Here is a 26,160-nt window from a genome sequence, read left to right as displayed (position 1 = left end):
CTACACGTGGGAAAACCACACACTAAAGTCCCATTGACGTTGTCGCTGGAAATCAGACATGCTTTAGTCGGTGAGTTTAATTACTGCAAAGGTGATATTTTAGCACGTATAGTACATTAGGTCAGGGGAAAAAAGTTGCTTCGGGTTTTTCGCAAAAATATGCATAAGAATATTTGCCTAATCATTGATTAGTAATCACAAATGGTAATGCAGTAGAACTACCGAGGACTGTCGCCAAACATTTCTAGGGAATTTTAGGAGTATTTGGCGCCTTGATTGCATAATTTTATGGCATTTGTAGAAAATTGGGCGTATTTTCAAACTAAACAGTTATTATGCTCAACCGTTCTCTAGCCAGACTAGCCTATTGTGCGTAGAACTCACAATGAACAAAGCGTAATGTCACTCTCACTTTCCAGTTTCACCTACGGTGAAATGGCCAAAGTGGTTTAAAAGTATATTGATTTGGTTTTTCATTTACTCGAAACAAATAATCTTATCAATCGTTAAATCTGATAACAGGAGGTTTCGTTAGATGCAAGAAGCGAAGTGAAAAAAATAATAATAACGTCGTCCCTCTAAGCTTATCGCGTGTATACTGTATGATGTTAACTGCTAAAACTGGATAGTATATCGAACAGCATTAGTACAAACTCGCGTGAGGGACTTGTGATACCGCTTCACGGTAGATTAGCGCACCTTCCCCGACTATGAATAACGCTGAATCGAACTTCTCCCGTTGTAGTTGTGGTGAATCAAAAGCGCGTAAAAATACAATCCTTGATGTGGAACTTAATAATCGGTTCCAAATAATCGGTAGCGCAATGGATTTTGCCGATGCCGGTTACCGATTGTCTGATAATCGGCCCGATGCCGATTATCTAACCTATTATCGGTCGAACACTATTCTTGATCAGAAAATGCTGTCAGTGTATAATTAGCAAAAGTTGGTCAGATTCCCTCGGAGTAGCTATTTTGATAAGTACGGCGCTTTCCTTCTCGTCTTTTTCGAAGTTCTAGTCTTAGCAATATGTTTGTAGTGTTCATGGCACACTTCTACGTACCTCTCTTATCTGTGTAGCTTTAACCTCAAACATAGCTTGCTTAGATTTTTCCACCGAGGAAAACCTAATTAGCTTGGTCTTTTACAAAGCCAGTATACTTCAGGCATACTGTGGTCACCACATGACATTAAATTAGGGTACAAGTTGCATTATAAGAGGCATTCTTTTGTTGGTGGAGGGGGGGGGTGGGGGTGTGGGCGGCTGTATTTATGGGTGTGAAGGTTTTTTTGCCACAGATTTTATTCAGTAAACTCTTAGCTCTATTGTGGAACCACTAGCGTGCATAGTTAGTAAAATGTTGGGGTTGTGTGAGTGGGGGTGGGGGGCAGACTTGTGACTATCTTGACGGATATGGCTTTAATCCATTTGGCTAGATGGAAGATCCATGTCTAGCATATTCAATGAAATTGGTCAGCAATTCATCAATCATACATCCTTTCCCTCCCCCATCACAGCCTATGTTCCCTAAGCCTTTTTCAATGTTACCAGAAACACAATACATATGATCACAGTACTTCCACAAACCAAGCCAGAAAGCATAAATACTAAGAAAGGAAACATTCAAGCACAAAGATATTTTTAATTTAATTTTAATAAAATCCTTATGGCACGTGAACAACAAAAATAAATGAAAATCAGCAGCTTTGAAATTAATGTAGATTAAAACTGATCATTGGGTGCAGAGTATACTATGCAATTGACACTATCTCCATAGTATGAACCATTCCAAAGGTCATCAATTACTCATACACACTCTTGAAAATACAAGTTAAATGAACATTTTGTGTTGTTTACAGGAGTACACTATACTAGTCAACTTGTGAACATTTGGAATGAGAACATAATACAAAAGTACACCACAAGAGAAGTGTGGATCCCTTTCTGTTAACATTGCTGGTTATTAAATGAAGGAAACATAAGGCCTTGAAATCTTGAATAAAACATACATAGTAAACTAGATTTTAGCAGTAGTGTTGACAAGAGTCATAGTATAGCAAAGTATTCATATCTTATGTGAATTCTTTGTGAGTGCTCCGTGAGAAGTTTCAATGACCAATAAAATTACATAGTATTTTGAAAAACAAAACACAATACAATAAGCTTGAAAATCTGCTGAATTGAAAAAAAAAAAAGTTTCTGTGATTATGTAATCGATTGTCAATTGTGGTATAATTCTTGAGTTACTTGCTGGAACTACACCTGCTTGCTTGCATCTTGTTGAGAGCTTTGTGTACAGGTTCTCACAAGCAATGTATCCTTGTGTGCATGTGTGTTGGTTTATACCAATGATTGACTTTAAACAGATCAGTGAGTGATCTTTAGTAAGTATTAGCATGCTTTATCAGGATGAGATAAAAAAAAGAATAGAATAGACAGGTGACCAGAAATGCTTTTAATATACAGCAAAAGAAAGGTACAATTACCTCAACATCTCTGAAATATTTTAAACAGTGAACTAACATTTAATAATCAAATGAACAGATCTATAGTAGGCAAACTTGACCTATCTTGATGAAGAAAAAAAGAAAATTAGCCATGTCATAAACATGAGGCAACAGATACTGGGCTGTCAATACTGATTAAGCTGCAGTGAAAATGCACCATTACATACAGCTTTTAAACATGTTGACCTCTGCATTCACTTCTAAGAGGTTCCCTTTGCGAAACAAGGTACTGTTTATTTATATTTTCCCTGTATGCAAACTAGCAATTTATGCATCAAACTATTTGAGCAAAGAAGTACATTCGCATAAGAAAATAGTAATGAAAATGTAATTGGTGTTCAACCTAGTATTTTAAGTTTGTCTATGTTATCAAACATACAGCCAACCATAACCTCCTTCTCATAACTTGGCTGTCAACTGACAACCCTTTTTAAACAGGCAAATTTTGTTTTTATTATTAACTACTATCATTGCTCATTCAAAGTGCTGATTTAGGCAGAAAACACCAAAAAATGCTAATTTGGCAAATCACTGTCAAAGGTGTTGCTATAACTTGTTCCCTTCCCGCTAATGCAGGTAAAGATTGTTGCAGATTGAAACACATGAGTTCATGATATTAAGTATCAGCAACACATTGGTAATGCTCACTGTACATAACTCTGAGAGTTTATCAAGTGATGTAACCTCTTGTGCATTACTTTAATTTGAAATGGCACATATAAGTTGTTTAACCACTCATTTAAAAAAATATGTATTCAGTTACAAAAAATTGAATCCTTTGTTTTCATTTTGAAACCTCTGCTTGAAGTTTGTTGTCTACCGTGTGTCCTTATGTACTACACAGGTAAACAGAAAGAAAACACAACTATAAACAAGATTTGGTAAACATAAAACTGGAACAAACTCTTAATTTGCAGCCTTTTCTCACTTCTGTCTTTGTTTTAACACATTTGAACAGCTGAACATTGATACCACTCAATATAAACTTGAACAGGTTAATATTCATATCACTCATAAAAAGTTAAAAACATACATATAGAGGTATGCTTGATCTCTATGGAAAGTGTCTTACCATCAAAGAATATTCCTTCCATGGATCAGATTACCTTTATTATGCTATATAACAATCAATAATCTTATATAGTACATGATTTGACTTAAAAAAAACCCTAATAATCAAGGACTTTATCCCTTTAATCTTTGAAGCTCCTTCAGTTTGTTATTCTTGTTTACAACTTTCTAAGTATCTTTCCTTTTACCATTACGTTGTGTTTCAATAATGCAAATAACATACCCATCAATTGTAAACACTTAAAGTTTAAATTAGAACACTTTCAGTAGCCTAGCTACCCAAGTTATGAGAAAATAGAGAAAATGAGATCAAGTTGGAACACGGAAGCTCTTCATTAGCAGGTTTCTCTTCCTTCTCTGTACTTTTTTATAACACTTGAACAGCTAAACATATGAGCCCACAATGCAGTGGCAGGGACCTTGCTAGAGAGGGGTTGTGGGAGTGTCTCAACCCCCCCCCCCAATCTTGGTAAAACTGACATTGGAAAATTTGAGTGTGACAATCAGAATTTCTGACTGTCGCACTCCAATTTACCTAGGCCTATTCATATATTCTTGTGATTGTGAATTACCTAAATATTTTGGTTAAAATTGACCTTTAATCAGTCATATTTACCACATTTTCCTTGCCACTTTGAGAAATTGTATCTCGCGATCCTTATACTCCACCATACAAAAATTAGGTATGATTTTGAATACTGCCAGCTTCAATTCGGTTTATATATGTACTAATTTTGCTATTGGGTGCGTTGACCCTTCAAGTAAGTTCAGGATATATAGTCTCTATGGAATACAATAAAACACTCAAATGATAATCTACAGAGGCTTAAAAGTGCCATCAACATAAGAAAAAGTTTGCCCCATAAGTTGGCATTTTTAGTAAACTGTTTAGATAACAAGATAAAATCTTATCAAAAATCAGAAAAATGTTGGATTGCTCAGTTGCTTTAACTGAGCAATTGAACAATTTTCTGAAAAATGTTTAATTGACAACTTATCATATCTCGTCAATTGGACATTTTTCTGCAAATTGTTTCATTGACAACTTATCATATCTTGTCAATTGGACATTTGCTGCAAAATGTTCAATTGTTCACTTCATTCCATCAGAGCAATTGAAAAATGTTCTGCAAAATGTTTAATTGACAACGTATTGTATCTGGTCAACTCAACATCTTTCTGCAAAATGTTTAATTGTTCACTTCATTCCAAATATTCAGTTGGAATAAAGTGAACAATTGAAAAATTGTTCATGTGAGTAGCCCCCCCCCCCCTAATCATCAGGCCTTAGCTACGTCCCTGGTCAGTGTTTATTATATCCATTACAGTCAGCACAGTAAAATTAGAACACACTTAATCTATAACATCTTCATCCTTACTGATCTCGCCCTTTCCCTAAATCTATGTTTATTAGTCTCGTTGAAAATTTTTGTTCTGACGGTCCACCAATCAAACATATGGTCTATTGCTCCTTCCTCCAGAAAATCTTCAATCTCATTGCGACCTAGTTGGGAAAAAAAATAACTTTACGAATTAGAAATGATTTTTTTTGCTTATAAAATATTATGAGGGTTAGGATCATGAAAGGTAACTCCAGTGGTACTTTTTGATAGGAACACAACCAGAATGAAAACACAGTTCCTTGCTAATGTTCACTGATTAGTTTCATAGGGATTTTTTCCAAAAAGCTCTATGGAAACAAGAGCAAAATTTGTGTTTGCAAATAATGCTAAGACTTGTCCCTCGTGCTTGATATCAGTTGTACAGCACATATCAGCAGGTTTCCAAATATCTGCCAATGTCAACATAACAAAGTTTGACGAACCTCCAACATTTGGTAGCTGTACTTTTGCAATTGGAATATGTTTGAAGAAATCACACCTTACAGTTGCCTGATTTCCCAATTTAAAGATATTAACATTAAGTGTTTGGATCTCATTAATATTCATGAGATAAAGCAAACATGTATTATATAATTTAATCAGGCCTTAACTTAGGCATGCATACTTACTTGGGAGCTTCTTTCCTGCAAGTCCTTTGATGTAACTTTCAAAATTTTCCACCACACACTTTGAAGCACTTTCACTCCATTTAATGTATTTCCTACCTGAAATGAGGAAAATAAAAAGTGAAATCCATGTTAATTGAGCTTGAACATGACTTCAAAAATTAGAAAGAACTATATATGAAATCATGTTTGATGATACAGTTATACACCATGAAAGGTACCTGACGCCTGACATACAACACTAGGTAAAGCAACCAGAGGAAGTGTTGTCTTGCGAATGCTCATTAATATTCAGCAGATTTGAAACTATTGCAGTCATAATGTCTGAATATATGTATACAATAAACATCTATACCCAATTTGTCTGGTGTTGGAAATGATTGCTGCAGCAGCTAGCTGTAGAGGCAATTGGGAAACTTGGGAATCCTCCACATGTAATACCTTATTCTGGTCAGGGTATGTGAAGTTGTACAACTTGTTCATAGGATTAAACCTTTTCTTCATTATATAAAGATGCACCAGTAATTACAACCTTCCTTTCATCACATACGAATTGATAAAAACAAGGTACTGGAAGAGTGTCTCCAGTCCTTAAATAAAACTTTACTCTGTCGTTTCAAATCCAGAAAAAGAGCAAACTAAATTTAGCCTGCTTTCTTACTAAGGTGCATCATGATGCTCAATATTTATACAAGCAAAGCCTAAAGGTCATCTGTGTAGACAAAGCATAAAAATATCTTCTTTATTATGGGAGTACTTCTGCAAACTTTTCATTGGTTGAGTTGATTCCCACAAAGAATTGTACACATTTCTTGTTTTTACTTTTTTTCAAATAAACTCCACCTGTTTGCATGCCAAAGGAGCTCATCTAATGGTGTTTCTTTCGAAATAGCTGTCCTTCCTTGCTTTGACTCATTTGCCAGATTTCCACATGATTTGGTTATTGCATTTACCCAAAATAAAAACTAACAATATTATTGTTTTAAACAGATTACCAAAGCACAATAAGAGCAATTGCCACCTTTAACTGCAACTGATTAATTCTTGCCCAAAAGTATACTAATGGAGCATATATAACCAAGTGAGTCCTGTCTACTGAAATCAGTTTACCCTAGCTGCTTCCTGCCGATCCATGTGAGTATGCAAGGAGGATCTGATCCCACGCACAAGGGCGATCAAATTGTATTGTGAAGAAAAGTAAATATTAATTCTTATTTGATCAGTATTTTGTCAGCATTCCAATACTGCAGTGATTGGTATATTCCTTTTGCCTGAATGCAGGCCACATTGACATGCTCAGTGAAGAATACGACATAACAGCCGATGTAAAAACTTGAATCAAATTTGTTGGTTAGAAGGCAATCATGTTAACATGATGCAAGAAAAACCTCTCCCTAGTGAAAGTGTGACAAATTGAGCCTCCCATTATCCTAGTCCCTTTATTTTCATAAACTTGTTACTCTTAAAGATTTTGTAAACACACTTTTTGACATTCCGTCATAAAGATCTTCACACACTGTCATACTTACATACAGGTGACTTGTTGGTCATGGATCGGGATTCTCCTCTTGCTCTTTTTCTTCTCTGTTGTACATCAGCCCTCTGCACTGCTGGACACAGCAAGAAATTAAATGAACACCGTTAAAACAATTGAGTTTGATGAGGATACACAAATCAATACAAATAAGATAATGGCAGCATGTATTTAGTTTAAGGGTGTCAAGACTCGCTCAAAAAGAAAGTCTAATGCCGGTAATCTGACCTAGTTTCGAATGAGGTGTAATAGAAGTGTTGGACATCACCATCGATCCCAGAAAATACACACACACAGCTTGCTACCATCGGTATTTAGACACTAGTGTACAGTCAGTTCATGCTGCGGTCAATACCCACAGCATAGTGTAAAAACCAATACAGCGATGGACATCTCAGGTCCAGCTAAAGATAACAAGGTATCGCATTTCATTACTGTACTGTCTGCATTTTGTAGTGACACGAAAAAAGGTCACTTACAAGCAACAGAAAGTTAACTTTTTCAGATGGCCGCACGCGGTTTGGGGCGAGTGTTCAATGCCTTTAAAATTTCTATGCTTCAAGACTAATTGATAATTCTGGTAGCTGCATAGTCATCTTGAAGCAAATGTCACAGATTTTTCATCTCTCCTAAAACATGCAACTACTTAATCTTATTCAACCAAATGATAACAGACACCAGGAAATAACTAGAACTCATGGCACCAAATTATATCCATCCCTTGACTCAACTAGCAATTACATGTAAAATTAAAGTATATTACTGTAGCTTATTAAATTTAGTTGCCCAATTGCTCTAATAATGATAATTCATATCAATTGAATGATCCATCCAACCAAATTTACAAAACACAAGCATTATGGGGTCACAAAGTCTGAAGGCTTTCTTCCTTCTGTTACTGTGTAAAGGTTGTTAACCATTGCATGTGTCAGGGAGATTAAGACTGACAATGTAATTCATTTGGAATGCAATTACATTTGCCTGAGAAAGAAAAAGAACTGGAATTAGGGATAACATAGTTCTGACTTGTATGCCACATGCATATGAGAGTCCTTCTGTACCAGAAATGAATATCTGGGGTATATTTATTATTTATTAAGGATCACTCTATATTCTTCAATTTGATTGCTGATTTATAGTATTGGTAAGACTGCATGACAAAAGTCAAACAGCCAGTTGTTACTGTTAACTAATACCTCTTTTGATATAGTAGGTCAATGATGTAGCATAGGTATTTTATTACAGGGTCTGGTAAGTTTACTACAGTTCTGTAGTTCTTTGTTTCGAGGTAGGAAATGTATTTCATAAAGGATAGAATGCAGATGTTTGAGTCTTGAGACCAATGAACAGCTAAAGCAGATACAAAATACAAAAGTTTTAATACAATGTCAAGCTAATAACTGTTTCTCACATGGAACATCACTTACAGTATGTAGCTTTCAAAATCAACAGCATAGCTAGAGGAATATAAGCCTCACCAGTTATTACATTAATACATCTAGTTCTACCATGTTCTACTTCAGTATATTATAGGTCAGTGCAGGTAATTGTCTCAGTTAAGATTAATAACTTTTTCTGTGTCCCTCTAATATCTATTTTTTTATGACAAAATCAGTTATGTAATGTTTAAACTGACTTGATAACAAACTTCAATAAAATCATTTTATTTATTAGGCAATGATCTAGTCTGCAAAATGTAAAGGAGCTGATTGACTTCCCTCATTTAAGTCTCACTTTATTCTCAATTTGCTGAAGATTAATCCAATAACATTTTATATTTTTCGACATCATTCTTGCCATTTATCCCTCTTCCCATAATTCTTGGTGCCTCTACATATCCAGTATAATAAACTGTCATACTTACATACAGGTGACTTGTTGGTCATGGATGGGGATTCTCCTCTTGCTCTTTGTTTTCTCTGTTGAACATCAGCCTCCTGTTCTGCTGGACATAGCAAGAAATGAACTAACAACATTAATACATGAGTCACCATATTAGAACTACTGACTGGCTGGGAGAAACTTCTATGAAATTTGAAATATGCAAAGAAACTGAGGCTTAGATAGGATATTCGAACCATCACCCCCCCCCCCCCCAGGACTACCAGTCATCCACTCTATGGTGGTCAATGGTGCATCCAAACACTAATAATATTTTAGGTGGTTACAACTTCGATGGGGTTGTTTTCCATGTGGAATACGTTTCAGTGAAGGTTGTCTACCATTGCATGCATGTGCCCAGAGGAAAACATGGGAGGAATAATCGCAAAATCCACATGAAAAGTTGTGTGATTGCACATTCCTTACATACCTAGCTATTAAGGACACCAAATAGTATATCCACAAAACAAACACTTACGGCTGAGCCTCTAAAATTTCTTACATGAAGTTTTTCAAATGCGCCATTACTGGGTCCTTTTGTTTCCATCATTCAATTGACAAAGCTTTTATCCAAAACATAATGAAATGGTTTCCTTTCTCTTACAAGTATAATTTTTGATCTTACCCATTGCCTCTTCTCGGTCTTCATTCGCAACCTGCCCTGTAAAATTTTAGAAAGAAGTATGTTCCATGATCTGTTTAATAAAGTTATCACCACCTTAATACCAAACTCTAACAAGGAGCTAAAATATTTGTCACTTTTTGTGTTGTAACTTTATTATCTCATTCTTGTATACATTTAGAGACAGGGAGATGTTTTATTCCATTGTATTCACCTGTTTTTGAACAAACCAATGGTCTTTAAACAGACAAGTAGCCTAATTTCCATCCCTTGTGGTATAGAACTGTTAGCTGGTGGGCTAGTGGGCACTTAATGGGGTACCTTATGATAACCTTATCCCATTGGCTGGCAAGTACTGTACCAACTGGGGTGCAGGGGGAATAAACAAATGTTTGATGTCTGTGTATGTGTGGGAGTCAATTTTGACTCCACAATATAGCATATATGTGAAGTAGCCTACATAATACAGACAACTTTTATGTTGTCATAAGTTAGCTAAAGGGTCAAAGGTCAGGAGGCCACATGTCAAATAAGCAAAATTTTGCTGAAAATTGCACCACAAACTCCTCATCAGTGAAACAGCTCTGACTCCTAATTTTTGGTCAACCGTCCCCCTCCCGCATGTTAATAAGCCCTTGTGTCCTAACTATACCCTTGGTTTATAGTAACAGGCTTAGGCCCGCCATTGACTTGGAACCTTGACTGAGGTGCCTCCATATTTATCAGAGTACCACCCCAGGAACAGTAGGCCAGCTTAGCTAACACTGTTAAAGAAAGCAGAAATATGTACTACTTAACCTTGAACCTTTACAGGTACATACCATTAAAAAGAATTTGTTTGATTTACAATGAAAGATGAATAAGCCTTGACTGTTTGTATAATCTATTAAAAGAAAAAAAATGCAATTTAAAACTGGACAAACTGATGCCAAATTTGTCAATCATGAATATCTGTATTGGCCTAGCACATGGGCAATTTTGTGATGGAAAAGATACATCTTGGGGTAAAGTTCGCCAAATTCTACACATTATTTATGTAGTGAACAATATATTTGGAGGAAATACTATTTGGTCTAACATGAAAAATGCTTGCAGATGGTTGTTGTGGATTATCTTTCATTAGGATCATTGATCTAATCCTTAAAATCCTCAATAACAAGCCCACTATGCAACTGGATTATTCTAATAATGTGCCCCTCCTAACTTTGTGCGTACATTTGCCCACCTCTACGTGCACAGCATGGAAGTGAAATGTCAAGGCCAGGGTTGGAAATAAGCAGGGCGAAGGGCGATTCGTCCTTATGAAAATCGCCATCATGGCCTCCTTATATCAGGTGTCTGTGTAAAATTAATTGTGACATGCTTTTGATTTAGCTAGGCATTGCAGTAGCAGCGCGAATCGCACAAACAGTTCTCACAATCCCGCATAAAATTTCAAGCAGTGCCAGAGGGTCACGCACAATCTCCGCACAGTTACTGGCAAATTACGGCTTCCACTAAGCAATTTCAGTGCCAATAACCTAAAATCCCCACAAATATCAGACCACATGGTAGCCTAACTTCACATGTGAAAAAGGTCAACATGGTAATCTTACCTATCCATCTGTTTACTCGCTCAAGTTGTGTTGAAAATAAATATTAAAAATATCCATTAAAAGTTGCAATCTTTAAGCAAATATTAGCCTAACAACCACACTAAGTCAATGGGAAATGTAGCCTAACCATCACTTTGCAAAAACAAACAAAAACTGCGTAGCTTTGTTTACAACTTTAAATTTGCTGGAAATTGGCAGTTGTTTGGAAGGTATGTGATTTTATCCACACACAAAAACATACATGCCTTAGGAAAAGGAGTTACCAGCGGAAGTAAACCTTTGTTTTCTATTTCAGTTGATGGGTTATTTGTTTTCGTCATATATTCAGTGGATTGACATTATTTGCTAAATGCTCGCAAATTTTTGCTATCAAACTTTTAATGAACTTGCTATACAGTTAATTGCAACACTAGTAATAGGGCAATTGTGCTGACTTTATCCTGTTGAATGCTACAACCATATCCGTAAACAGCGTATATTGAACTTTGGAAAAGAGCCTCCCTAAACCTTAAAAAACCCTTGTAAATACATTAAGGGAATAAGGGGTCGTTTTAACTTTTCTATATCCAAACTAGTCCCCCAAAGCCAAATATTAATTCCTACCCTGGTTAAGGCTAGCTGTTATAAATTAAATTTTTGGGCAGAATTGAAAATTGGCTTCGTATTTTAAGTTAATTGTGGGCAAAAAAATCACAATAGCTCTAGACAATAAGGCACTTTACTAATATAGGCTAAGCATTGTCCAGCCTTGCCTGTCTTTCTACTGTTGGCTAAGGCTTAACTTAGGCCTAGGGTATATTTACTGTACCATTTGTATCAAAAAACGGTGCTATGTAAGCATCATTCATCACTATTTATGTTTTTGTAGAGTTTTGGGACAAAGGTCATGCAATTAAAATGAAGTTAAGCCTATCTGGGGCAACACTAACATTACTGTAACTTAGGCTAGACCTTGTTAATGTTAGGCTTACACTGAGTGAGACAAGTGAGACTGAGCTATAATTTGCACAAATTGTGATTGGTAATCAGCCAGCTGCACAGGGAACTGAGGCCTACTTTACACTATTACTAATTCTAGGCTAGTCAATAAAGCATTTGGTAAAGGAATTAATATCTAGCAATTGCAAGAAAGTATTACGGTATTACCTAGGCTTCCAAAGTCAATCTCGACGGCTCTCATTTTGATAGTGCAACATGGATACCGCGCCGATTCGCGAACAAAAGTTAGGTTTACCGTTCTTGCTTGCATACAGTGTGAAAACTTGCGGCCATACGGACAACATGTTTACCACACTGTACACACGTCCATATGAGCTCTACATTACACTTAGCGACATTGCGCGGTGATGACGTCACAAGACTTGTATACCAAAAGAAAATGCGTCAATATGAACATGGATATCAGTATATGTATCACCGAAAGGGATAGGGATCGAAATTGTGACTTTCAAGGTCACAGTTCCATTGGTCAGTTTTACCAGCATTAAAAGAGCATCGATAGTAAAACATATACCGATAGGACGATAAAATAAACGAGATATATCTTGATGGGTCCCTAATAGCTAAATTTTGCACAGGTCACATATACTACTACAAAAATTGCCAAGCTATAAATGTCCATTCAGATGTATAATCGTCCAATCAAAATAAAGGAGTGTAGAGGGCAGCATCCACGATCAATGGGTACTAATTACCTGTACACCGAAGCCCTCATAACAGAATGGACATACCCTTAAACATTAGGGGAACACGAATATGTTCCCCTAACGTTACTGTCCCTCTAAGGTAGCAATTTTTAATATGCAATGGGCACCTAATGTGCACTTTATATAAATATATATATATATAAATATATATATATATATATATATATATATATATATATATATATATATATATATATATATATATATATAAAATATCACGATTTATGCTAACAATTTTGGGGATGAAAGTTGCTAAGCGCCTGCACCCAAGCAAATGTCCCCCCCCCCCCCCCCTTCCCAATATTTGAAACAAATCGCCGCCCCTGTCAAAAGCTCTGCGAGAGCTCGCTTTCGGGAACACAATACAAGAGGAGAAATGAGTTTTTGTCTTCTCTTTTCGTACTATATCTCTTCCTCCCTCCCCCTCCCCTTCCCCTATAGATGTCACCATCAGATATATTTCTAGCCATCCGGTCCTTTCAGAAAGAAGTACTTTCTCTCGTCGGTGAGTACCTTGATCAAAGTAAAATTTTTATATCCTAATATTCAATAAACCACCAAAGCAGGTGTCCATTTGTTAACTGAATTAAGTTGCCAGTAGGTTTACATAATCTATACCTAGACCATCCAATTATAGGTGACATTATAACTAAGTATCCGTTACTCAATTTGACCTGTCACTGGTTATCTGTATAAAGTGCCCAAATTGAAATATATCAGGACTTTGGTTAGTCTAGGAGGCTGTTGTGTGTATTTTCTTACGCATAATTATAACAATTCCACAAAAAGAAGTACTGAAATGGTTATAAGAGTTGTAACTCGACCAAGTATTTTGTTCAGCTAGAATTCAAGCTTTAAGTTTGGGAGTCAGGACAAATTAACATGAGTGTCTATGACTTGGGAATCTCTGTTATAGTATTGATCAGGTTGATCCTTGAATTGATCTCGTCCAATTTATCTAAATTTGGATCAATGAGACCAGTCCATCATGACTACCACGTACATGACTGGTGAACTTTCACATCCTCCTTATTTCCTCACTAAATCATTTGCACTCATGCTAAAGGCCTTACTTTTAATTAGCCGTTCTTTGTCAGATTAAGAGATGGTACTCCCGATAGCATAGAGTAGCGTGGGTAAGCAGATAGGGAATACTGATCTTGCATTGAGATTTAGTAACGGTTAGGCTAGGAAGCCTTCAAATCAGTTTCAATAACTCAAATAAATGATTAAAAAGCTCAAGATAATTATCTTTACTTATTCTCCCATATTCCTGAATAAGTGATTTGAAGAAAAAAATGAGTTCTCTCAGGTAACTTACAATGTGGTCATGTAAAAAAAGATTATTATAAAACATACTGGAAAACATCAACACTTTAAAAATATTACTATTGCTGTAATTAATTAAATACTTCAAAGAACCAATCACAAGTGAAGTCAAGATGTTTCCAGTAAGCTCACTCTAAAGTACACGCATGTTTCCTGACATTAAAACTATTTGCCTAGAGTACCATTGTTCTGAACGACTAAAATGTAGGTGTTACAAAATTCAAATTCCCAGCCTGTTCATTAAATCCAAAGTTAAAAACTGGAGTTAATAAGTTCCAAGGATTCAGCAAACGAAGTTACCTTTTACGGACTTAAATGTATTGCAGGCTACAATATGACATTCTCTTAAAAGGAATGTAAAAAAGTGTATATAACAATAGTAGATGCAAGAGAGATCTCATGAAGTGTTAATATACAATATATAACTGCATTGGCAATTATAGTAAATTGCCTCAAATATCAAAATTGATTACAAGTAAAGACAAAATGAACGTAAACCAATGCATTTTTTCTAAAGGGTAGGGATTTGATATCAGAACCAGAAAGTCATTGTGAAACAAAATGATGACTTTTCACGGCACAATAAGTTGGCACAAAAGGCCTGCCATGGTTAATAGAGAATATCTATCAGTTCATGGACCAAAAGAATATGCTAAATGCTGAAAAGCTTCATATGGCCTACTACTAACAAAAACAAACATAATTGTAAACATGTTAACAAATTGAGGTAACATTTTGTGTTTTGTGTTTGTGAGTGTTATTCCAGATGTAATATTGTAGTTTCTTGGGGGATTTTTTGAAATTCGACAATGCGAATATAAAGTGAGTTTGGTACATTTATGCTTAAACAGTATAAAAAAGTTCTACCTTCCAACTTTCATGAGATTCATAAGAATTATATCACAAGTCAAATTGTATCAGTCATAAACGTGCTCAGCTGCTTAATTCTCTGCTTGAGACTTGTTATATTTAAATGGTTTGATCTCTTTACCATTTCTAAGTAGTTGATAATGGATTCTTCTCTTCTTGATAATTTTTCCCTACAATAAGACCTCGAATAAGCTATGTTGTAATCAAGTCTCCACCACATCAATATAGTTGTTGGTAATGACGTAATAGTTTAATTTTATGTACCACATGGCAAACGTTTAATGTTATTCTTTATACCCTTCTTTACTTAAGTTACATATGTAAAGAGTGTAAGTTACGTACATATAAAGAGTGGAACTGAAAATTTCAATGTAATGTCATTCAGTGCATTGGTAAATAACTTAAAACAAAATTTTGAACTGCAAAATTGTAAGCAATGGTTATATCGAATGAAAATGGGCATGATTCCTGCATGGCCACACGATATGCAAGGTATCCATTTGAAAATGCGCCCTTTAATACAACTGCCATTACAGTTTACCTGCCTCGAGCATGTTAATAGGCTCTCGCAGTAGATCAAAGGAAATTTGAGCTGAGCAAGTGACTTTTCCACGCTTTTTTTCCTTTGCTAGGCTTGGCGAATAAATTACGCAAAACACAGGCTAACGTTCCAGACTAATCACCTTGAAAGGTGAAGAAGTGGGCAGTGACGAAAAATGAAATGCTTTCATACTAAAGGGCGGTTTTTCAATGCATAGCTTCTGACTAGCGACCCCAGAAGAAATTTCAATATAGGAATCATTGAAAAATTAAGGCAGGGTACCTCAGTTTCTATATCGCAGGAGTTGTGATGCTGAGGTGACTGGTTCAAATCCGTTCCATAAAAATTGTTATTTGGTCTTTTCCATCAAAATGAGCATGTGTTATAGTTTTGTTACTCAATGTACTTGAACATTATACCTACTTAATCCAATCCAAGAATGTTGCACTTATTTTTTTCATAAACTTCAATTGTTCATTCAGTACCAATGTTATAAGATCGTCGTTGATACCTGTACTGATTTATACTGATCTGGCAGTTTGGTGGCTGATTTATACTGAGGTGGCAGTAACGTGGCTGATTTATACTGATGTGGCAGTTACTGTAGCAGTGGTGTCAGTGTATCATCTTTGGGTACCTTCAGTTTCCTTTCTCTAGCCTTTTGACAGTCTGTACCCCTGCAGTAAGATAAATTGCAACAAAATGTGAACATAGATCTACGTTACAATGCAAATAAAGTTTAACATTGTTTTACCCAATTCTATTCAATAAAACATAGTTCTGACTTTGCTGGATTGAACAGGCTGCAGCGACGTCATCTATAATTCATTCTTAAAAAGATATTTTTACGTAATATATATATATATATATATATATATGAAGTATATATATCAATTACGTATGGCCATCAATGCATCTTATTTGATATACACAACCTGCATACTGTACAAGTGTGTATCCTTTATCTAAATCCCATAAGTAGTATATATCATGCTGCTTCACAGGGGGGGGGGGGGTGGGGGGTTTGAAGTAGCATAATGTACTGTATACTACTCCCTTGTTGGTCAAGCCTGTCTATAGAAAAACAGTCCTCCTCAAATTCACTCAAGCATGAATAATTTGTTACTTGATAGCATAAACTACCCCAAATACTGCCATAAGTATTAATCCTTGAGTGCACCTATTTAATTGACCAGTCACCTGTATGATTGTAAACACAAGTGCTCTCATGGCCAGTACTACTTTCTGGTGTGCGATGACAAGTTTGGCTTTACACTGAAATGATACACTGTGTGTTTAATCGTGAAATTTTGCAGAAGAGCGTTCAGTATGGCTATAGCATTACCAACTCCGGTAGATATTCAATCTCCCCTATTTTTGGTCAAAACAGGGGATTTGGGTGGTATTTGCTATAGGCAGGGATTATCGTAATGATGGGGATTTGTGTATGTTAACTCAATAAATCACCAATCGTACGAAAAAATACACATAAAAATAACTTACTGCCATACTTCCCGGAATTCGCTAACCTGTATAAAAGAAGTCAATCATAAATGATAGCTGTAATTTTATTGTATGACAAAATAATTCAAATTTCAAAAGTATGGCTGCTAGGGATTTGTGAAATCACATTGTCAATCAAATGAGATTAATAAATATGGAGCAATCAACATAATGTTACCCTTAATTTTACTTTTTCATAGTAATATGGGTTAATAGAGTAACATTAAGAAGCTATGTTTGTTATGTCTAATGAATCCGTGAATCACTTATGTTTTCTATGATCTATTAGCAAGCCTTATGTAACTTATAAAAAGATAGCAAAACTCCACATTTCCTATTTGCGATATGTAATCTATTCTTTTGTGTTCAAGGTGCACACAGCGACAATCTTTTTTTTTAATCGTCCCTTTCAAACATTATTATATTTCTATACATACCAAAAAATGTTCAGATTAGTTTGTAGGTTAATGATCAATCTCCATTACAATGTTCATCGAGATTAAACCAATGAATCTGTGTGTATTGTAATACATTATACTTCACTACCTACCTCCTTGCTGTAAACTGCATCTGTCACATCGAGTGTACGATCATCATACTATAAGTTAGATACAACAGGAAGGTTTATGAGCTTACCAATATGACGTCACAAAATCACTCCAACAGTTATGAGGCGAATCAAGAATTAATTTTCTTTTCAATTCAAACAAAGAAGGAAGTATGCTACAAAGAAAAATGTTACTTTGGGATGAATATCAGAGATGCTTGGGATCAAAGTTATAAAAATAATATCTGTCGCGTGACACTTTGACGACACTCTGATGACGTTAATATTCAAACTGCAATAAGGAGCATGTATCTGGTAATTACAGGAGCAAAGGTGACAAGAATGAATGATCTATCAACTGTTCTTTGTTGCATCTTAACCTTTTTGATATTTATGTAATGGTATCGTAGACTGACGCTGATCAAAAGTTAATGCAAAGACTATACGATACTGGACACACACGCAGCAGTTGTAACTGACAGTGCGAAGCAATTGATTATGGATTCGAAAACTCAACTGTTATACAGAAGATAATTGCATGAGGTTTTCATCTACTACTTTCAGGCAAGATGCACGACGGTACTGTAATCAATGTTAATTTAATGTACTTGAGTGACCACAACAAGAAACTCTGAAAACTAACCGGTTAAACATTTTCCATATACCCCCTGAACTGTTAATTGAAAAACAATCAATCGATACGAACACTGGTCAAAGTAAGGTTACACAGACATTATGTTATTCTGTTTAATTTTCTTGTTACTTGATTCAGTATGTGAGTCCACCTCAACAATCTGAGCAAAATATATTGATGCATCTTACCTGTCAAACTGTTCCTTTCTTTAATTGATTCATTTTGAAAATCACTTAACAGTCGTTGGGGAGTTCCGATTCTTTGAATACATTAATACTTCTTTCCAGATAATTATACAACCAGTTGTCAAGCAATAGGTTAGTGAAACATGTAAGTTCTTGATACTCACCATCCATCGACCAGATTCAAGGTTGAGGTCATAAATTTTGCCACTATCGTACGGTAACCAAGTGACTAAAATGAAAGAGGTTACAATGCCATGGTTAACAAAATAAAAATAAAACATGAATATTTCACTCCCAGACACCCCAATGACCTACACTACACTACAGTCACATAGGCCTTGAGCAATTTATTGTGAAGAGACTGTACAAGAATCTGCTACGCCCAGCTATTTTACATAATTACATTAACATGTAGAACATGCGCAAAACAAGGCAGAAGGGCAAGTTTTGCCATCATTCTCTGTTCTGTTATCGAGTGAAAAATGTAACTTTCATTTATGCGGAAAGCTTTGAAACGGGATAAACCAGTTTGTGTATCATTATTTCTTTTAAACATTTAACCTGACATTCTTTAGAAAAGCATATCATTAGATTATAATTAAATCATGGTCCCCCTTCACTGTCATGTATCATGCAAAAGGCAAATGTTTGATGCTCAGCATATGTAACATACTGGATGTATTTCATGTTAACCCTGATCTGGAGATATTCCCAGTCTTAAATTACCCTCACTTCATAATATTATTGTAACTGTAGAACATCCTGAGGGTATCTAATACTAATTCAGTCTGGTTCTTAATTCCTCACCATATCTCTGTGGTGGTATGTTTATATTTAGACACCTAGTGTATGTATAATTGTCTAGCAATGACAGACACTCTGAATACAGAAGTCAAAACAACAACATCTCAGCCAGCTGTACCACCTCTCTTCAGTCTTGTATCAAGCTTATTACTGCATGTAGCATGTATTAGAATATAAGACTTCCCAACCATACCATGAATAACACGTCCCAACAGGGGATTGTCTCCTTAGGTAGCCGTCCTGACCTGGTACGAAACCTCATGAGCTCAACATTCAGGAAGGACATGACTAACTTTTCTTCTGTCCCCCCCCTTCTCCCCTTGTCCCCCCTGTCACTCCTCTTCCCGTGGCTCTTTTCCACCCCCTTTTTTTTCTCCACACATTTCTGTCTGTGTCCTCCAGTTTACTCCCTACCCTGTTCCCTTCATCCTCTCTTTGGATCTCCTACCTCTCCTCTTCCCCTGTTGGTTTCTTTTCTTCTCTACATCCCTTGTCTATTAATCCTCTTACATCTATCTCTTTGTGTTCCCCCTGCTCATTAACCTGTTTGCATTCTGTGTGTGTTTTTGTCCCTTCTGTTACTGATACTTTTCATTTAGCCTCTGAAGGTGGCATACTCCTATTAGAGTCTATATCAATCCGCTCGATTGTTCTCCATCATGAAAAGTGCCAAAAAGCAGCAGGAGAACATCTTTTGTGACCTGTTATCAATCATAATCTAGTTTTTTGTGGCTTGCATGTTGAAGAGCATGAATGGAAGTACATGTAGTGAGAAAATTGGGTCAATTGAGGCAATTTTAGACCCCTTTAGGCCTCCCAGGAGCAGCGTAGGAAATTTGTTTACCACTGAGTGAAGAGGTTTGTTTACAAGTGACGAAAACTTCCGGCTCGGATAGCAAAAAATCTACATGGCCATGATACGGAAAATTGATGGTGCCATGATAGGCCAACATGTCAGCTATCTGGTGATGGGTAGCGTGTAGCTAGTGAAAACATCTATCTAGACTTAGAGACCACATTACTTTTGTGATTTAGTGTGTAAGTCAATGGGGCTTTTAATGGGCGTATGCTACCTAAAGAAGTTCCTGCTACTGTAGGATTGATATGTCAGGCCAACTTATTTTTACATTCTTTTACACAGGCTCCTTAGTGGATAAGCAGCATGCTAACAGTTTTATTTCATTTTGAATATAAAACAAGATAAAAGGCTTGATGTCTCCATCATATCAGAATCGTCTATAAATATACATCCTTTGCTTGATGTTTCACACATTTAATGTATTATTTTAATGATAACTTCAGGCAACCAATGATAAGTAATACAATTTACATTATTGACTACAATGATTGGCTGCTGTAATAATAGTAATCAGTATCAGATCATGACGTTAATGTACCAACTGTCGATATTGATCAATCGACAGAGGTTAACCTGAGCATTCGCATAAAGTACCTTTCACTTTCCTTGACTTCAATATTGAAGGAATATCCTCACCAGCAATAGACTGGGGCAACAGACAAAATAAGAACCTGTGAAGTAAAGCAGAACCATGAGTCGGTCAATTGCCTGATCACAATTCACAAAAATTTATCCGATTTTATTTTTGGTAAATTTTTCAGACGATCACTGTCAATGACCTGAACGCGTAAAGCATTGACAATAACACAGATGATAAAGCTAACCTGTATATCATATATAAACAATGAGTAAAGCTATTCATTAGAAGGAAAGTCATTCAATGATATAGTATTTGTTTTGCGAAATATTTGAAATATATCTTATTTTCTGCCAAGTCCCTAAAATGACAATTAACCCGAACAAAGCACCACTCCTCACGATCCAATGTAGAGTTTAACAAACAAGGCGAAGGTAAAAAATGGGTTTGTAAATACTCAATACAGAAACAATAAAGTTCTGTCCTTGAGAGTATCTTTCCACTTGGCAAATAGTGATAAAACTTTGCAGGTATTTATGCCTATTTAAAGTGTGAAAGTGGTATCTAGGTACGCATTACTAAGATACGATATTCATTGAAATACTCACATTAGCTTTTCCAATCGCTGTGAATGTTGTGCAAACATCAATATGCCAACAACCTCTGTCTCTGTCAGTTCTCTTCCCTCCTCATACGTATCTATCGATAGCTTCTTTAATGACACAGGACAGGACAATTGTAGACCTGAACAGAGGATGATGTTACCAGCATCAGCCTTGGAGAAGGATTGTAGAAGCTCCAGATGGAAGATGGGGATCTGAAGGAAGGTAACAAACGATTCAATCAACATTGTGAATGATTTAGAGCTATATCGATTATTAATACGATTATAACCTACTGTTGCCAGTAACTTTCCTGAAGGTATCTCTTATACATCTTAATACTAGCATAAATCCACTCCTCGCATTATTACGATTAGGCTCAAGTTTGTTTATTGAAATCTCACATTAATGTTAACAGAAACAACATTTTTCTTCACCATTTTTAATATGGGTTGATCCAACTTCTTTATCTAACATAGTACACAATGTATAAAAAGACAGTAACACTAAAGTGAATATAGTAAGACGGGGTAAAAAAAAACCACAGGGTAGTTGGGGTAAAAAAAAACCACCCCCCAACTACAAGTCGTGAGAAATAGAAACACATTTTTGTATGGTGTATGTGAAAACCATGGTGCCCAAGTCAATTCTGACATACTTAATTGATTGTTACTATTCTTTTCCATCGGCGTACCGATACTTTTAGCGCCGATTTTTCCTATACTCTAAAAATAGCAAATATTTAAGTTCTGAACACTGTCCTTTAACTTTATCCTGCAAAAATATTAGAACTGATATTGAGGTTTTTGTTTCTTGGTTATGATAACAAGAGGCGTACCTACATGAATCAGTAATGTAATTACCCGCACGATCTGCCAGTTTTCTCGAATGACGTGGTTTTTTTTTACCCCAGGGTTTAGTGTCCGTATGGGGTAAAAAAAGACCAGTTAATTTCCTCCCAAAATGGTTTATATTTATCACAGAATGTTAGAATTGCTATATGATTGACACAGGGAGTATGCTCCTATGCTCTATGCTCCTCTAATTTCTACCAATATAATAATTTACATTTTTATAACTAACTGTTGCCTGTTCTTAACCTAAGTTATTTCTATGTAAGCCTAGTGTTATAGCCTAACACAATATATGTCTGCTGTATATGGTTATCTTGTTATTTTTAGAGTCCTAAATTATTCTCTACCCTAAGTCCCAACCCCACAGCTGGATGTGATACTAATATATAGAATAAAACTCATAAAACATGGTCAATAATGTTTCAGGGGGCATTAAACAGTCTTGATAGAATCTTGCTAAGTCTCGGAAGGTGGGGTTTGTTTCCCGGAGTTTATCGTTTGGCAATAGGTTAATTCATGCAGAACTTGATTGAAAATGCCCAAATAAAGCTTTTCTAAAGTGTGCTGAAAATATTTCTGGTGGTTTTGCACATTTTCTTTGGTAGTATGTTGTTTTAACAGTGTGGACTTTTTTTACCCCAGCAGGGTTTTTTTTTACCCCAAAAATGACTAACAGCCGGGGTAAAAAAAAACCACCCCTTTTCTGGAATTTCTCCTTTACTCATTGTGATTGAAATTTTTATTATGGCTATTTAGGAAGGTATTCCCACTTGTCAACTGACAATGCTAAAATATCTACCTAAGCATCTACCTAACGAGTTTTATGTTAAACTTTAAGGAAACGTTTTTTTTTTACCCCGTCTTACTATAAATGCATGAAACATAAAATGGGCAAAATGACTGATATATGAATGATGACCAGGATGAAATATGGGCTGTTAGACTAGGAATGTAGTGAGAAAATTTCTTGATATGAATTAGTTATGTTAAACGTCCTGTTTTTATTTTGTCAAACCACACACCTTATGAATTATAGATATATTGTCACTACAGAGTGATATGTTATCTTTAAATCATCTTGTGTTATGTGTGCCACTAGCTGGAGTACTCTTACAGTATGTGTGCAATTAGCGTGAAATTTAGTACACTGTGAAGTCCAGCATGGTTACTAGGATTAAACGTTTAACAGGGTTTGAGTCTGCTCAGAAAAACTGGCATCCCTGTAGTCCTCCATGCAAAATGCAAGGTAAAATACCTCTACAGGAACACATAATACTGAGCTATAATGACCCCTGAAAGCACATTGGCTTGTGCACAACAAGAAGCCTTTAGTGATAGGTCTATGCCATGCACAAAAAATCATCAAATGATAAACCTGTAACTATTGTACTCCAACAAAAAGACTTTCAAAGTTTTGAAGAGAGAAATTTTACCATAGACTAGTTACCAAATATGCTTTCCTAGATCACACAATCCATACCTCTGCATCATAAACAACTTCCTTACAAAGCGTGTGTGAAATGTTATAGGCTATGCATATGCTGTGAATGTTGGAAATTCATGTTAAGTAATAGGAGTGCTTAGAGAGAACATGTAAAAGTGAAAACGCTGCACGCTAAACTCATTTTATTGAGCCCCTTAAATTTTGTAGAAAATATAAATAGATCTCGACAACACAAGAACACATCCCTAAAGGCCTATAACTACTTGCTCACAACTTTTATGAAGTTCTGTTGTAAGTTACCATTAACAGTTAACCAATGCAATGTTATTCATTAGTTTTATTTAAAATTGAACAAAGTTTACCCTTTCCTCAACCACCATTGGCAAGTTGGCCCAACCCCAGCCAGTTCCAACCCATTGCCCCTTTCATACAGTATGTAAATATCTCTTCACACAAAGTCCAATAAAAACTCAAGCTTCAATAGCTACTTTTGACAATGTATGAATGTTGCACAAGAAAAATAAATCAGTGGGGCACATGGTCAAAGACAGTGCGAAAAACTTTGCAACAAAGAAAGTACTGCGGTATGAATGTACAGTATATTACTTGAACAACTGTCAATGTGGAGAGAACAAACGTACTGTGAGGTCAAAATAATTTTTTAGTATCCGAGATGTTAGCTTCCTACAAAATTACTAACTTGTCTCAACTCACAACTTTTTTTTTTATCAAAACAATGACTCAAATATTACATGATATCGTAGAAAAAAAAAACCAAAATTTCATAACATGACTGTCAACAGGGCCTAATGTTATGATATTTGAGTGCACACATATGATAGCTTATAGCACAAACATTGTCATCTCTACACAGGGAAAGTAATGTTAAATTGTTGTTAATTTACATAATTTGTTTTCATTGAGCACTACAGACACAAGAATGTTTCCAGAAAAAAGGTAAGGAACTATTAGCCAATCAGATCATGGGAAGTTTGGAAGGAACTATGACTATTGTTTGCATGTAAATCTCTGTAATGTAAATGTTGTTATAACAAGGTACGGAGTTATAACTCCGTACCTTGTGGTTGATTGCTATGATTTATTTGATTTAAGACAAATTCAATCATCAGAATGATTGGAAGAAATTTTGATTACCCTGAGGTTTGGAAAATAATGTTCATTCAAAAGATATTCATTCAAAAATTTGTTTTGTTATGTTTTGCATATAGGCCTAGTTGTGAGTGTGTGTACTTAGGGTTTCCATCCGCGGGACGCAATGTGAAGTGTTTGCGTCCATCTCTGGAACTTTGCGTTCCGGATGCAAAATCCTGCATTCTTAACACTGTTGAAGACAATGAATCAAATTTGTTAAATAATTTGACTGCAAAATGCAAAATGATACTATGGTATCTCAAAAAACACTTAATAACATAATGGGGATGACATATCTAGTACATAATGGGGATGATGTATTTTGACATATCTAGTCCATCATAGGGATTTTGATATTAGACTACTGACTTACATCATTGTTAGATGCGTTCTTCAGTAGCTGCAAAGTACTATTCTGTTGTAATTTACTATCTTTAGTCCAGATCTGTAACCTCTCTGAACACAGTGACTCAATAATATTGATATTATCAACCTGAAAATAAACACAAAATGAAGCAGTGTAAACTTATCTCTCTGTTTTTACTTGTTTTTACTATTCTAATTGTAGTATCATTGGTATTACTATAGCTTAAAGAAAATCCATTGTTATGAAAATAAGTCCAAAACACATCCAGCAAAACGTCATTTTCATACTACCAGACTTATCACTATGTACAGAAAAGTTCAAAATAGTCTCAATAGAAAAGAAACGTCATACAGGGTTACCTTGAGTATCTTCAGTTGATTAATGATCTGAATTAATTAGTAAACAAAAATGTCCAATGACCAACTCATATTTTAAATATTGTTTCCACAATCTAGAACTACACATTATATTCCCTAAGCTATGTCACGATCTCTGTTGTTGTCTAGTGGTTGTCGGCATTTACACTACTGTACTTCCAACTTGTTCTGCACTAATGGACACGTACACAATAACAAAAAGCCCTGGCAACTAAAAACAAAAGAATCATACCTCCCAATCACCAGAATGGAGATTCAGGCTGTAACCGTAGTCTCGCCAGTATACTATGATGACAAGTATGTAAAAATATGTTAAATTTTAAAAGACATTTTAGGATTTATGAAGGAGAGGAATTAACTTTTTCACATAAATGAAACGGACACCTCTACACTAAAAATGGAACACTTAAGACCTAACTTTGATTTTGGTGTTTTTCATCCAATAAATATGGCTTGACTTAAAACGACACGATTTCAGTGTTTAAACTTAAAGTAATGTTCTTAAACAAATATCCTAAGTATAGGTATGATAAGTTAATAACATTGCCATTACAGTAGCTTGTACCAAAGGAATGTGTCGAGCAGGACA

At 35.6% G+C, this 26,160-nt stretch overlaps 2 protein-coding genes across 12 annotated transcripts in view; both read right to left on the bottom strand.

Annotated features, from left to right (window-relative positions):
• Positions 1-1,636: 1,636 nt before the first annotated feature.
• On the bottom strand, positions 1,637-12,932 carry LOC139970077 (uncharacterized). 6 transcript variants are annotated; one of them, XM_071975717.1, is made up of 6 exons: positions 12,367-12,932; positions 9,629-9,664; positions 8,987-9,067; positions 7,114-7,195; positions 5,592-5,683; positions 1,637-5,084 (listed from the first exon to the last, which is right to left on the bottom strand). In XM_071975717.1, exons 1-6 carry the CDS (start codon positions 12,467-12,469, stop codon positions 4,939-4,941), a joined length of 540 nt encoding a protein of 179 aa, XP_071831818.1. In that variant the 5' UTR covers positions 12,470-12,932; the 3' UTR covers positions 1,637-4,938. The 6 variants fall into 6 exon arrangements, with proteins under 6 accessions (XP_071831818.1, XP_071831815.1, XP_071831817.1 ...); XM_071975714.1 differs by having other exon boundaries at positions 7,114-7,198; positions 12,367-12,930; XM_071975716.1 differs by having other exon boundaries at positions 5,592-5,687; positions 7,118-7,195; positions 12,367-12,885.
• A 1,240-nt stretch (positions 12,933-14,172) lies between these two features.
• LOC139970028 (uncharacterized) overlaps positions 14,173-26,160 on the bottom strand; it is a 147,691-nt gene continuing 135,703 nt past the window's right edge. For all 6 annotated transcript variants that reach the window (XM_071975575.1, XM_071975577.1, XM_071975574.1 and 3 more), the window contains 8 exons: positions 25,804-25,856; positions 25,201-25,320; positions 21,384-21,592; positions 20,793-20,869; positions 18,700-18,764; positions 17,720-17,767; positions 17,170-17,195; positions 14,173-16,343 (listed from right to left, as the gene is read on the bottom strand). In XM_071975575.1, the coding sequence (XP_071831676.1) occupies positions 16,265-16,343; positions 17,170-17,195; positions 17,720-17,767; positions 18,700-18,764; positions 20,793-20,869; positions 21,384-21,592; positions 25,201-25,320; positions 25,804-25,856 (677 nt within the window). In that variant the 3' untranslated portion in view covers positions 14,173-16,264. The remainder of the gene's footprint in view (positions 16,344-17,169; positions 17,196-17,719; positions 17,768-18,699; positions 18,765-20,792; positions 20,870-21,383; positions 21,593-25,200; positions 25,321-25,803; positions 25,857-26,160) is intronic.

Source organism: Apostichopus japonicus, chromosome 7 (genome assembly GCF_037975245.1).
Source record: "Apostichopus japonicus isolate 1M-3 chromosome 7, ASM3797524v1, whole genome shotgun sequence".
Lineage (NCBI taxonomy): Eukaryota > Metazoa > Echinodermata > Holothuroidea > Aspidochirotida > Stichopodidae > Apostichopus > Apostichopus japonicus.
The sequence above is the reverse complement of the archived record's forward strand: the minus strand, read 5'-3'. Positions and strand labels throughout refer to the sequence as shown.

Coding starts and splice junctions, on each gene's coding strand:
- LOC139970077 (XM_071975714.1), bottom strand. CDS start 12,469: ATGCAAGCAAGAACGGTAAACCTAACTTTTGTTCGCGAATCGGCGCGG. Junction 9,665..12,366: donor GATTGACTTTGGAAGCCTAG/GTAATACCGTAA, acceptor AAAATTTTACAG/GGCAGGTTGCGAATGAAGAC. Junction 5,684..7,113: donor AACAAGTCACCTGTATGTAA/GTATGACAGTGT, acceptor CATTTCAGGTAG/GAAATACATTAAATGGAGTG.